Raw genomic sequence first — 11,982 nt, 5'->3', positions numbered from 1 at the left:
TCCTGCTGAGTCTAACAAAATATAATTTAGTTTGCTTTCATGATGAATCAGAAGAATTTCAATAGGAATTGGTCACCTAAATTTTTTGGAGGATCTAGACTTAACTGTATGTTTCCTAGTAGAATTTCTAAGGCCTTTGTCTTGGCTTAGCTTTGTGCATTGGAAGCCTAAGCCTAATAGCATAAGTCTTCCGCTAGCAATTTGCATACAAAGCAAAGCTATTATTTCCCCTGTAAACATGCAGCAGTTACAGCTGAAGTTAAAGTACCAGATTTGCTTCTGTTGAAGTCATTGACTAAAATGGGAATAGGATCCGACACTGAGGGACATAGGTCACAAAGTGTAATTTAAATTGTAAAAGGTTTTGAGTGTGCAGCTGTACAGCCAGTGGTGTTCATTTGATTTCTGCAGGTTCTCTCTATCTATTGCTTGTGTTCCTCATACAGATTTCCCAATTTTCACAGTTTAATTTTAAAATAGAGGCCATAAAATTATCTGGTTTACTGGGTATAAAAATTACCCAGGAAAATATCACTTCAATGCACTGTATATATGAGTGGGTGTATAGTTAAATATGTGAGAGAATTGTTTTTATTAGTTTCGCCTTCTATGGGGCTCACATTTTTCATCTTATCAGAGATCTAACTTGTTTTGAAAGCAGTGAAACAGTATGCAGTGAGACTACTGATTGGACATTAGCAATGTGGATTGTGTGAGATATCTTGTATTTTTTAAAAAGCTTTGAAAAAATGCAGGAGGCTAGACATCTTGACCTTTGGGCTGTTACTTGTAGAATGATATTAATTTAAGTTGTTATAGATTGAAAGTTGAAATGTAATCACCTTTATAGTCAGTATGTAAAACTACCAATCATATCTGAAGTCTTTGTGGTGGGAGAGATATGGTTTGCTATACACTCTTTTCAGGTTGGTATAATAATAATTTTGAATAAAATAAAAAACCCCACCCACAGAGAGTGACTTTTGGTTACCCCTAGAGACAATCAACTCTGCTAAAGTCTTGTTGGGTCACTGGTACCTTAATCTAAACAGAGATTTTTCACGCACCAGAAACTGACAAAAATAAATGAATGTGGATCAATAGAAATAAGCTGAATGTCTTGGTGAAAAGACCCCTGTGACATAACTGTTTTTAGTGTTTCCTCCCACTGTTGCTTTCCCAAGACTTTAATTGCACAGTGACAGCAGCTTGAAAGGCAATGTACCAGCAAGGTATTCAGAACTAAAAACATCCTTTCTTAAGGAACTCTGCTTTGCTGTAGGGAACATCATTTGCAATGGTAATTCTTTCTTCCCCATTCTGATCCACAGGCTGCAGAGGACACTACCAGCAGGCCGGTCTTTTATTGCCATGGATACCAAGCAGATCCCACAGATCATGCAGCAGATCTTTACATCCACCATGTTGTCAAGTGCCTAAGTGTCCTTACTGGTAAATAATTAGGTGTTGTACTGCATGCCCCCTAAGCCCATAATTGTGACAAAATAAAACTGCCTCTGTAGATAACAATTATATTTGCCATCAGTTTTAAGTTTCTTTATATATCCAAATAGATATATAAGTACATATAAATGCTCTTTAATTAGAATGTCCAAACCAATTCTGTAGCATAGATTTGGGGGAAATTCTCCAGCTCAGCTGCAGGGTGACTTGAAGGTTTGTGTCCAGAGAGGGTGGTATAATGTTCAATATGCCCTGTCAAATGAATGATTTCCAAAGGATCAGCTGAAAGACAAATTGTAACCATTAAGGATACTGTATTGCTAGCAGCTCAAATTGAACTATAACATCATCTTTTCATTTTATTTTATTAAGGGCATTTCTTGGTCATCTAAGGCTGATATCCAATGTATGCAACCATGTGCAAGTCAGACGCTGCTGATCCACCCCAGTGTATTGTGCACTTTGTTTAGAATTAGAAATATAAGCAACAGCATGTGCAAACAAAACTGCTCTTTTCAGATAGGAAAGCCTTCCTTCCTCTGAGACTACTTTCTTGTCCTGATCGGCATTGAACCTTTGCCATTGGATGCTGGGGACAATAGCACAGAATACTGCAACCTAAACATGCGCTAAGTGACCAGGCAGACTGCTCAGTGTTGTCAAAGCCCAGAGAGAAAAGAGCATTTTTAAAAAAAATGTTGATTCCCTTTCTCAATTAATTTTTCAAGGATGGGGAACGGAAAGGGCAAAGAACAGTTTTGAGACCCACCTGCCAACGCTCTAAAAGAGGGAACCACCGTGATTTTCCCACTGCATGGTGGAAGACGAGGGCCAGGGTCTTGGTTGCCATGGCTCCTATGGAAGGACTCTGCACCCACGAGCTGTATATGCTGGGTGTTGTTACGTATGCTTCACAGGGGCCCTTTGCACTGTCCATTTTGTTCTCTAAAACACAAATCTTGACAGCATATTTATGTGTGTGAGAAAATCACTTTTTAAAAAGCAAGACAATAAGGAAAAAGCCAAAGTGTGTATTTTAACTTTGATGGGAAATCTGTGTTTGGGTATCTGCCTTTAATGCATAGAGCATTTCTTACTTGATGAATGTTTTCCATCTGAACATTATGCCTCCCTCAGCACATTCTCAAACATGAATTTTTTTAATTGAATTGGCTGATATTTGTCCTGCACTGTGAAGCCCTATATTAGGCTAAACACTGGTATTTTTTTCAGCCATTGCTGTAAGGATGTAAGAAGACTTAGACAACCTAGCAAGCTCCATTGTTAATTTGTTTCATCACCAATGAAAATACATTTTTCTCATAGTAATTGACCCTGGCACAAGAAATGAGAAGTGTAAGGAAGAACACTCTCTCTGAACGGCTTAGCGGAAGCCGTGCTACTTTGCTACAACTGATGAAACTACACAGAAGAGCCCCCTAGCTTTTTTGGAGTGTGGTGGAAACAAGTCTGTTACTCTCTTTTTATGAAACAAAGTTGTAAAGAGTCCAATTTCAAATCACACTATGCTGCATTTTTGTAGCGTTGCCCTTTTCCATCCTGTCAATCCTACAAAAGCATTGGGCCTAATCTTGTAAATTTTCATTTCAATATGAGACCATTGAAGATGTTCATCACTTCAGAGAATTCTTTGCTTCCCAGGATCAGATGTGCCTTCTTAACTTCCACAGGCTCTGTCTTTATTAAATTGAAGTGATTCTTTCCAGCTGGAAGTTCAGGCATTTTCAAATATTATATCTGAAATAGAATGATTTAAAAGCAGACTAAACAAACTTTCATGACTCTCTATACTTCAGAAGCAGTGGTATTCTTGTGTGTTTTGTTTTGTTTTTCTCGATCTAATTTTAAACAACTGCAAACTTTGACCTACAAGAACAATACACTTTGCCCAAATATTGTGAAGCCATTGTTCAAACTATACAGATAAATCTAACTCAAAATAGATGCTACTTTGATAGTCTGGGCAGTTTTTAAATGCAATTGTCTTAATTTATTGAGCCTGTTAATGGAAAACACGTTTTCAAATAATTGTTAGTATTGTTATGATAATTCCATCCATGAAAATAAAGAAGTTAAAGTTGGAATTCCTCTTTGGAGAGAAGAGTAAATAAGGAAAATCCTTTGGCTGAAATTAAATAAAGATCCACCTTCAGCTAGGTACTATTAAAATGTGTAATGCATATCTGAAAATATAGCACCTGCTTTAGATCTGTAAGCACATTGTTGTATTGATGAGAACCCATTGGTAATCACTTGACTGCCTTTAGTGTCAAATTTCAGTCGTATTTGTTTAACATGCATTAGTTTAGATCCAATTTTGAACTAACGTTATAAAAAGATGATTTTAAACATAAATATTTAAGCTGACAGTGTATATAACATACCTCAGATTTAAAAAAATCAAGATTTCTTTATTATTGTACTACTAAAGCTTCTTTTGCACTAGTCAGCTTTATTTTTGTTTCCAAGTAGTATCTATTCCATTTTACTTTCAGATTCCATGTACTAATGAATGCTGCCCTGTTTGCAACCCATATACTTCAGGGGAATGGTAATGGGTTTTTTTAAGCAGCACTGAGTGGAACTTGAGACAAAAAACACGCAATGATATGATTTCATTTGGGTTCTGGAAGGGGTTTATTTTTACAAGACTGAAATTGTGGGCCATATTTGACCTGACAGGGCTCCTTTAAATTGTTATAATACAGTGAAAAATTTCCCCTGGGCTCCTTTCTCTCTGCCTTTCATCTCTTCAACATCCATCTGTTTAGCACTGAGGAATCAAAGTAACAGCTATGTTTTTTTCACTTCCCAGAAAAACCTACAATAATTTTATTCAAATGTTCAGCCCATTAATATAAGAATCTAGCAAGCTCACAATGGTCTTCAGTGTTCCTGAGCATGGCAGAGCTTTCAAGTAGACATTTAAGTTCTGTTCACTTAAGCATGTCAATTAGCTGGTCATGGACATACTGGATCACAGCTATTGGACAGGTTGTAGTCTTCCATTTGTTTACAGCATATGTACCAATGACCCTCCTAAACCACCATTTGATTTAGTCAGACTTTTCTTTGTATTAAAAGGGTAGACAGCACTTTTCAGCTATTCTCACTGTTTAGTATAAACACCTTAAACGTTTGAACCCTATATGTATTATTTATGGAAATGTCATTACTTCATTAAATGGGTATCATTTTAGGGTTCTGGCCTGCTGCCACTGATCACAAGTCTCCGCATTCTTTATTTAAATAATTAAACTACCTCTATTAATGCATGTCTTTATATATTTCATTCAAGAAATTAAGTGTGTATATAATGAAATATGTGTTTCTTTTTCATTTCACATAGCTTGAGATAGTTTGTATTTATTACCATCAGGGTTATAATTTAAACAGTATTGCTGGAAAGAGTATAAATAGGATAAACTAAAATTTTGCTGGAACATGCAGAGGATATTAAATAAGTACCAGTACATTTAAATAAAATGCTTGTGAGGCATTGTTGCACAAATACATGTGAAGTGGTTCTGGTGCTAGGGTTAAGTGTGAAAAGACTTAAGATCAGGGCAACCAAGCAGTCATAGTACAAGCTGCCTATACAGATGCTGGTTCATGTTTTAATTAGCAAGTGTTGGAGCAGACTTGATTAACTGAGTCTTCTCTACGCTCCAATTAAAGCACTCTAGCATCACACCCCTATCATGTCTATTAAGCATCTGTGCATTTTAAAATAGGTGCCAGGACATTTTAGCTAAACCTCAATGGATAAAGTTTAGCTAAAGCATCCTGTTACCATTTTTAAACATGCAGGGACTTAACAGATGCAATGATGAGGCTTTTTAATTAGAGTGGCTCTCTGGGAACCACTCTAATTAAAACACTTTCCTCCCCAGCCCGCACACTCCTCAGCACATGTACAGGCAGCCTCAGCTTTGTATTTCAGCTTTGTATTTTGACATTTAAAGTCAGGCATCTCTAGCTTTGTTTCCTTGGCAGATGTTGTGCCTAAAACATTGTCAGGAATGTAATACCATAGCTCAGGGTCTAATGTGGTGACATAACATCTTAATTTCTGATTTAATATATGTGTTAATATATGCATTGGATATGGGAGTTTATTTGCAAACTATAAAATAACTTCACTGCTGATGTAAGGTTAGAAACATAACTGATGTGAAAGCAGTAGAGTTAGTTTTTTATGCAGTGATTTTTTAAAAATCATTAATTAAATAAGCTCAACTAATAAAAATCATTTTGTGCTATGGTTGTTTTTGCCCACTGTCTACTCATAAACAGTTATAATACATTGGAGGATGTAGATACAGTTATAATACACTGGAGGATGATTAACTTGCTGAGAAATAAATTACATTTATAAACATATACTGAATCCAGAAAGATATACAAGCATCAATAAAGTTTCCTTTGAAATTGTTATTAATCTGTATGTTTTTCTCTCAATTGTTGGTGTTTTAGTAAGTGGGGTTACTTTCTAAGTAAAGATATGCTTTAAAAACTTACTAGGAGTCGAACACAAGGTGTGGGACAGCTATGAGATAACACTAGATTCTTCCTATCTGTCAACAGAAAGCACTACAGACTCTTTTTTAATCTAGGGAGGATCAACTCTTCTTCTGACCTTCACAGAAAATTGTTCAAGCAAGAAAAGTCATTATTTCTCATTTGCTGTCTCTGCTCAAATTATTATAAGGGAGGCACTTGCCTCTTAAATGGAAAAATGCAAAACACCTAAGAGTTTAAGAATTTCACTTTAATTTAGGTCTATACAAATCTCTGCACACCACACAAACTAGATTATGGACTTTAACTTTGCAGTGACTTCATACAAACCTTACTTTTAATGAAGGCTAGAAGTCTCAGGCTTTTCCGTTGCCAAACTCCTGCAGGGTGTATGCAGGGTGCCTTCATGCACCCAAGAAGTTAACAGGACATAAAGACTTTAAGAAACACCTTGCAAATTCATGATGATAAGAAAAAACAGAAGATTCTCCGATACATTTGGTCATGTAAAAATGCATCTGATCCACTAAGAATGTTGTGTGACCTTTATGCTCTAACTGAACAATGCATGCTTATTTGTCTAGAATGGGCAAAACCCTAGTAAACAGCTTTTCCTAGAAAATAATATGCTTGCAAAGCAAACCTCTCAGCTCTGAAGATCCTGTATGGAGCCATGGCGAAGTCTAAGAGTTTCTCAGTTTAAAGTGCCTGTTCTCCTTGCCAGTTACACAATGAATCATAAACTGTTTATTTTAGAATGCCAGTCCTGCATCATTTCTAAGTAAATATAATTTTGACTTGTAATGTAGAAAATAGAAAAATACTATAAGTAATTCCACAGCAATCGCTGCTTTGTACCAACTCAAAAAGTACTGCCCTGACATTAAAAGTGTTACTTCCTTCAATGCATACAGCTATCATATTAAAAAGAACAATAGTGTACATTTTTGTCTAAATGAACAAGTAGCAATCTGCCTAAAAAGTGATGCTTTTAAAAATGACCCTATCCATTATCTGCCAAAGCATTTTAACCAGTAATTGATAGAACCACCTGCAAGCTTTCTAGGATGAGAAATACATATTCCCCATTGTATATGCTGTTCAGTTAGGATTGTCACAGAGGTGGGGTTGAGGAGGAAAGCACAGGCACTAGAATCTTCCAAGTGACTTTTTCCCAAAGGTGCTAAAGGATATGAGCTGAAAATTTTCATGGGCTTTCAAGGCTTCTTCAGAAATTCTAGCCTTAACCAAACTACCTTTTCATTGGAAACATATTGAAAGGTTAGAATGGCATTGCAACTCTTTTGTTATTGTACAATCTACCCTCTGACTTTTGATAGTATATGCAATCTTATGAAAACAGATTCCAATGTATAAAGCAAAATAAGTTTACTTAAAAGTTGCATACAAATTGTCACATTTGTATCTCTAGTACAACTATTAGTCTATTTTTAAAAAAGTAGACTCGATTCCACTTTTTCAATGGTAGATTTTAGCTCAGAAGATGAGCCTAAAAATACATATTTTAATTTGTGTCAGTATTCTTAAAGACACCTATTAAACCTATTAAAGACACCTATTAAACCTATTAAAGACACCTATTAACTATACAATTATTTTCTCATTGTCTTGTTAATCCATGAACCTGAAAAGTTAACAGGCTCAAAGTTGACCCTCTTAAGAATGGTTAAGTTGCTACCAGGGAAATAGCTAGTAGCACTGGTAAATTCTATTAGTCTGCAACTTTCTACAGTAACATGAGGGAGCTCCTGTTGAAGTCAGCAATAAAACTCTTGTTTACTTCAATGAAAGCAGAATTAGATGACAAAGAGGTCTTGAATATCCTGTACTAGATGGACAAGACAAACTAAACTCCAGAGTTTAAAGATTCTACTCGTGCTCTTATTGATGTAACCATGTAAAATGGAACTACTCTGCAGCATAACAGATATGTTATATTAAAGACGTATAAGTTTTATTAACACTTAAAGTGTCCCTGGCTCCTAAAGTTCTCCTGTTCTAGCACAGAAGTGCCGCAGCGGTGAAATTGCTGAAAAGCTTTATGCCTTACACACCTCAGCCACATTAGCTTCTCAGTCCAGAAGCTAAGCCGCCTTCCTAGCTGTTAGAACATTTATGCCCAAGTCCTGGATCCCAGTCCCTCCTCCAATGTGTTCTCATGTATTTTACATGACATAAAATAGTTCTTGAAACAGGGTCTAGAATATAGGACTCTCCTCTTCCAGATGAGGGCTTCAACCACTCATCTGGAGTGGTTGGCAAGAGACTCATGTTTCCTTTTTCTGGCCCCAGGGATATTAAATTGTGCTCAGTCAAATAGTTTTAAAAGGAGGCAAAGAATTTGCCTTCACCCCAAAATAGCCTTGCAGTTTGGGCAATGGGAGCTTGGGAATTTAAATCCTCTCAGACATGGAAATTATCCAGCATGAGAGAAACCCAGGTTTGTGTATTTTGACCCCTAGAACACTGTATAAATGGAGAGCAACACCACCTCCAAAAAGAGTGACCTCTGCTAAGGTTTTGCAAAAAAAGTCATAGGCCCAAATCCTGAATGGAAGGAAACATCTCCCTGAAGCCCTGTCCAAGGAACCTAAAATCCCACCCTTCTCTAGGATTAAGACACATACATATGCTCAGTGTTCCTCATCTTAATACTTATAGCAGGGGCAGGCAATTATTTCAGGCGGAGTGCCGCTTACCCAGTTTTGGCAGGCTGTGGAGGGCCGCATGGGTAGCCCCACCCCTTGACAGGTGTCCTGCCCCCTGGTCACCATCTTGGGACCAATGTCCCAATGTCTTGGTACCAATGTCCCAGGGCCAGCACTGATGGGGCCTAAAGCGGGGCACAGGCTGGCAAGGGTCTGTGGAGCCAGGCTGGGCTGCACCAGCAGGGAGGGGAGAGCTGGCCTGGCTCCATAAAGCCCAAGCCAGTTGGGACCCCACATTCCTGCCACCCTGCTGTGGGCCCCACTGGCGCTGACCCTGGGGCACCGGTGTGGGCCCTGTGCTCCCACTTGCTCACTGCCCACTCACTCCTAGTGCCCCCCAGCCCTGCAGTACAGGCGGGGGGCAGTGCACAGCCCCGACCCCCTGCTTGCTGGCAGGGAAGAAGCTGGTGCTGAGCGCAGGGAAAAGCAGCCCCTCGCCCACCCCATGGCCGGCGCTCCCTGCTGCAGGCGCTCGCAGCCCATGCAGGGCTGTATGGAGCAGGCACAGGCAGCCCCATGTGGGCTACAAGCGGCTGCCAGCTTCCCCTCACCCTGTGCTCCTTCTCTGCCTGGGGTACCCCTGCCCTTCTCCCCCCCACCCTTACCTGAGGTTCCAGCGTGGGGCAGCCACGTGCTCCCAGGCCGGAAGCCCCAGCTGGGGCTTCCGGCTGGGGGACAGGGCCAGGCGGCCCCATAGTTGTTGGAGCCTGCCAGGCTTCCCTTGGGTCCTGCTGCCCTTGGGTCCTGTCATTTTTGACAGGAACCAAGGGCATAGAAATATTAATTTTCTACATTTTTTAGGGGGCCCCACAGGCCAGATAGAATGGCCTCATGGGACAGATCCGGCCCACGGGCTGTATTTTGCCCACCCCTGACTTATAGGCTGTGCCCTGTTGAAATGTGCTGGCCTTAGATGGCTCCACAGCCAGGCTGCTGGCTATTTTGGATCCCATTCAGAGATGCCTCGATACCTAGAAAAATCATGAAGCAAGTCCTCAAGGAATCTACTGTAAAGCCCCTACAGGAGAACAAGGTGATCAGGAACGTCCAGCATGGATTCAGCAAGACCAAGTCATGCCTGACCAACCTTATTTCCTTCTATAAGGGGGCAGGCTCCATGGATTCAGGGGTGGGGGAAGAGGTGGAAAGAGAACAGTGGATATGATATACTTTGATTTTATCAAGGCTTTTAACACCTTCTCCCACAACATTGTCATTAACAAAATATAGATTAGATGCAAGTATTGGAAGGTGAATATATAGCTGGTTGGATCATCATACTCAGCAAGTAGCCATCAATGGCTCAATGTCTAGTTGAGAGGAGTGACAGGTTCCCAGGGGCCTGTCCTGGATATAGTATTGTTTAATATATCCATTAATATTTTGGATAATGGCATTGAGTGCACACTTAGCAGATTTTGGGATGACATAAATTGGGTGGAGTTGCAAATACTCTAGAGGACAGCGCTAGGGCAGATGAGATTCAACAAGGATAAATGCAAAGTCCTGCACTTAGGACAAAATAATTGCATGTACAAATACAGGCTGGGGAATGGCTAGCAAAGCTGAAATACTGCAGAGAAGGACCTGAGTGTTAAAGTAGATCATAAGCTGAATATGAGCCAGCAGCATGCTCTTGTTGCAAAAACAACATCCTGGGTTGTATTAACAGGAGCGTCACTTGGAAATCAAGGGAAGTGATTCTTCCAGTCCATTTAGCACTGTTGAAGCTATATCTGGAGTACTAAGTCCAGTTTGGGACCCCAAACTTCAAGATGGATGTGGACAGACTGAAGAGAGTCCAGCAGAACTACAAAAATGATAAGTACCTGGGAAGCAAAGCTTATAAAGAGGCTTATTTAGTCTAGCAAAAAGAGTGAGGAGAGATTTGATAACAGTCTTCAAATAACTGAGCGGTGATATAGAGAGGGTGGAGATGGGCCTTTCTCTGTGGCCTTATGGGACAGGGCTACAAGCAGAGGTCTAAAACTGGAGCAGAGGAAATTTAGGTTGGCAATTGGGAGGAACTTTTTGACTATAAGGATGGTCAAACATTGAAACAGGCTACCCAGAGAGGTTGTGGAATCTCCATCCTTGGAAATTTTCAAGACTACATTGGACAAACACTTGCCTGGGATGGTTTAGTCAGAGATGATCCTGCCTTGAAAGGGGTTGGACAAGACGACCTGATGAGGTCTATTGCAGCCCTACTTTTCTATCATCCTATGCCTAGAAGAAAGGCAATGATACATCCTTGTGGCACCCAAGTCCCTCTTAGATCAGACCCTTACATCTCGTGTCTCAGCTTCCTTATCAGTTAAACACACACACAAAAAATAATTCTCTACTTCTGAGGCTGGCTGTTGCTAAATTAAGGTTTGTCGAGGCCCACAGATAAATGTTGTTTTGGATTAGGATAAATATTTTCTCTCAGGATTACAGATGCAATTTTCTGCTAAATAAGTACATACAGTTCAGTGCTTCATAGCAAAACCCTATATTAACAAGTACTTTAATCTTTTACTTACAATAGAAATTTTCATTGAGATCCTATAAATTTTATCCAACTCCCATGAAAAATTATTCCTTTTCTGTTATGATTAAATATTAAACCCACTTTTGGCAGGAGGCCTTTTAGTTCAAATAATGTAAGTAGAATTTTATGGTAAATGCTCTGTCATTTTTATATGACATGACCAAGTATTACATGCAGACAGTGGTTTGGATAAAGGCCAAAGATAGCATTTACAGTACTTGGTTAGGCAAATGTGTTAGACTGTACAGTAAAGGCTGCAAATAAAGGATGTCCCATCTCTTTTCTCTATTGTTATGACTAAATCATATTGGATACAGTCTGACTACATAGTTGCAATTCAAACTTGGACTGGTTTCATGCCTTTTAAGTCATCTATAAAAGTTTCCCAGTTGGGAATTATAAATAAAAGCAGTCTACTTTGGATAGGAAACTATAGGCACCATATTGCATACTGTATGAATTGGATTTTCCAAATTTGAATGATATGGGAAACCTTGCTGAAGGAAATGTCATCACATCAGCATTCAATAAACAGTTGGTAACAATACCAGAAAATGATGCAGAGAGGAAGACTGTTATTCCACTTTCTCCCTAAATTTCTAACAACACAAAAGAAAGCTCAGAGCTAAGGCTTAGTCTGGCCTGTCAAGTCTAATTTTGATTGCTACTGAGTTATAAACTTTCCTGTATGTTCACACACACTCTGTGCCT

At 39.2% G+C, this 11,982-nt stretch overlaps 1 protein-coding gene across 1 annotated transcript in view; it reads left to right on the top strand.

Annotated features, from left to right (window-relative positions):
* Positions 1-5,922, top strand: part of VWA8 (von Willebrand factor A domain containing 8) — a 313,781-nt gene extending 307,859 nt beyond the window's left edge. The window contains exons 45-46 of the mRNA XM_025196153.1: positions 1,332-1,452; positions 2,698-5,922. Of these exons, the coding sequence (XP_025051938.1) occupies positions 1,332-1,440 (109 nt within the window). The 3' untranslated portion in view covers positions 1,441-1,452; positions 2,698-5,922. The remainder of the gene's footprint in view (positions 1-1,331; positions 1,453-2,697) is intronic.
* The last annotated feature ends 6,060 nt before the right edge of the window (positions 5,923-11,982 follow it).

Source organism: Alligator sinensis, unplaced genomic scaffold (genome assembly GCF_000455745.1).
Source record: "Alligator sinensis unplaced genomic scaffold, ASM45574v1 scaffold59_1, whole genome shotgun sequence".
In the NCBI taxonomy this organism is placed as follows: Eukaryota; Metazoa; Chordata; order Crocodylia; family Alligatoridae; genus Alligator; species Alligator sinensis.
Note: the sequence above shows the minus strand (reverse complement) of the source record. Positions and strands in the feature narration are given on the sequence as shown.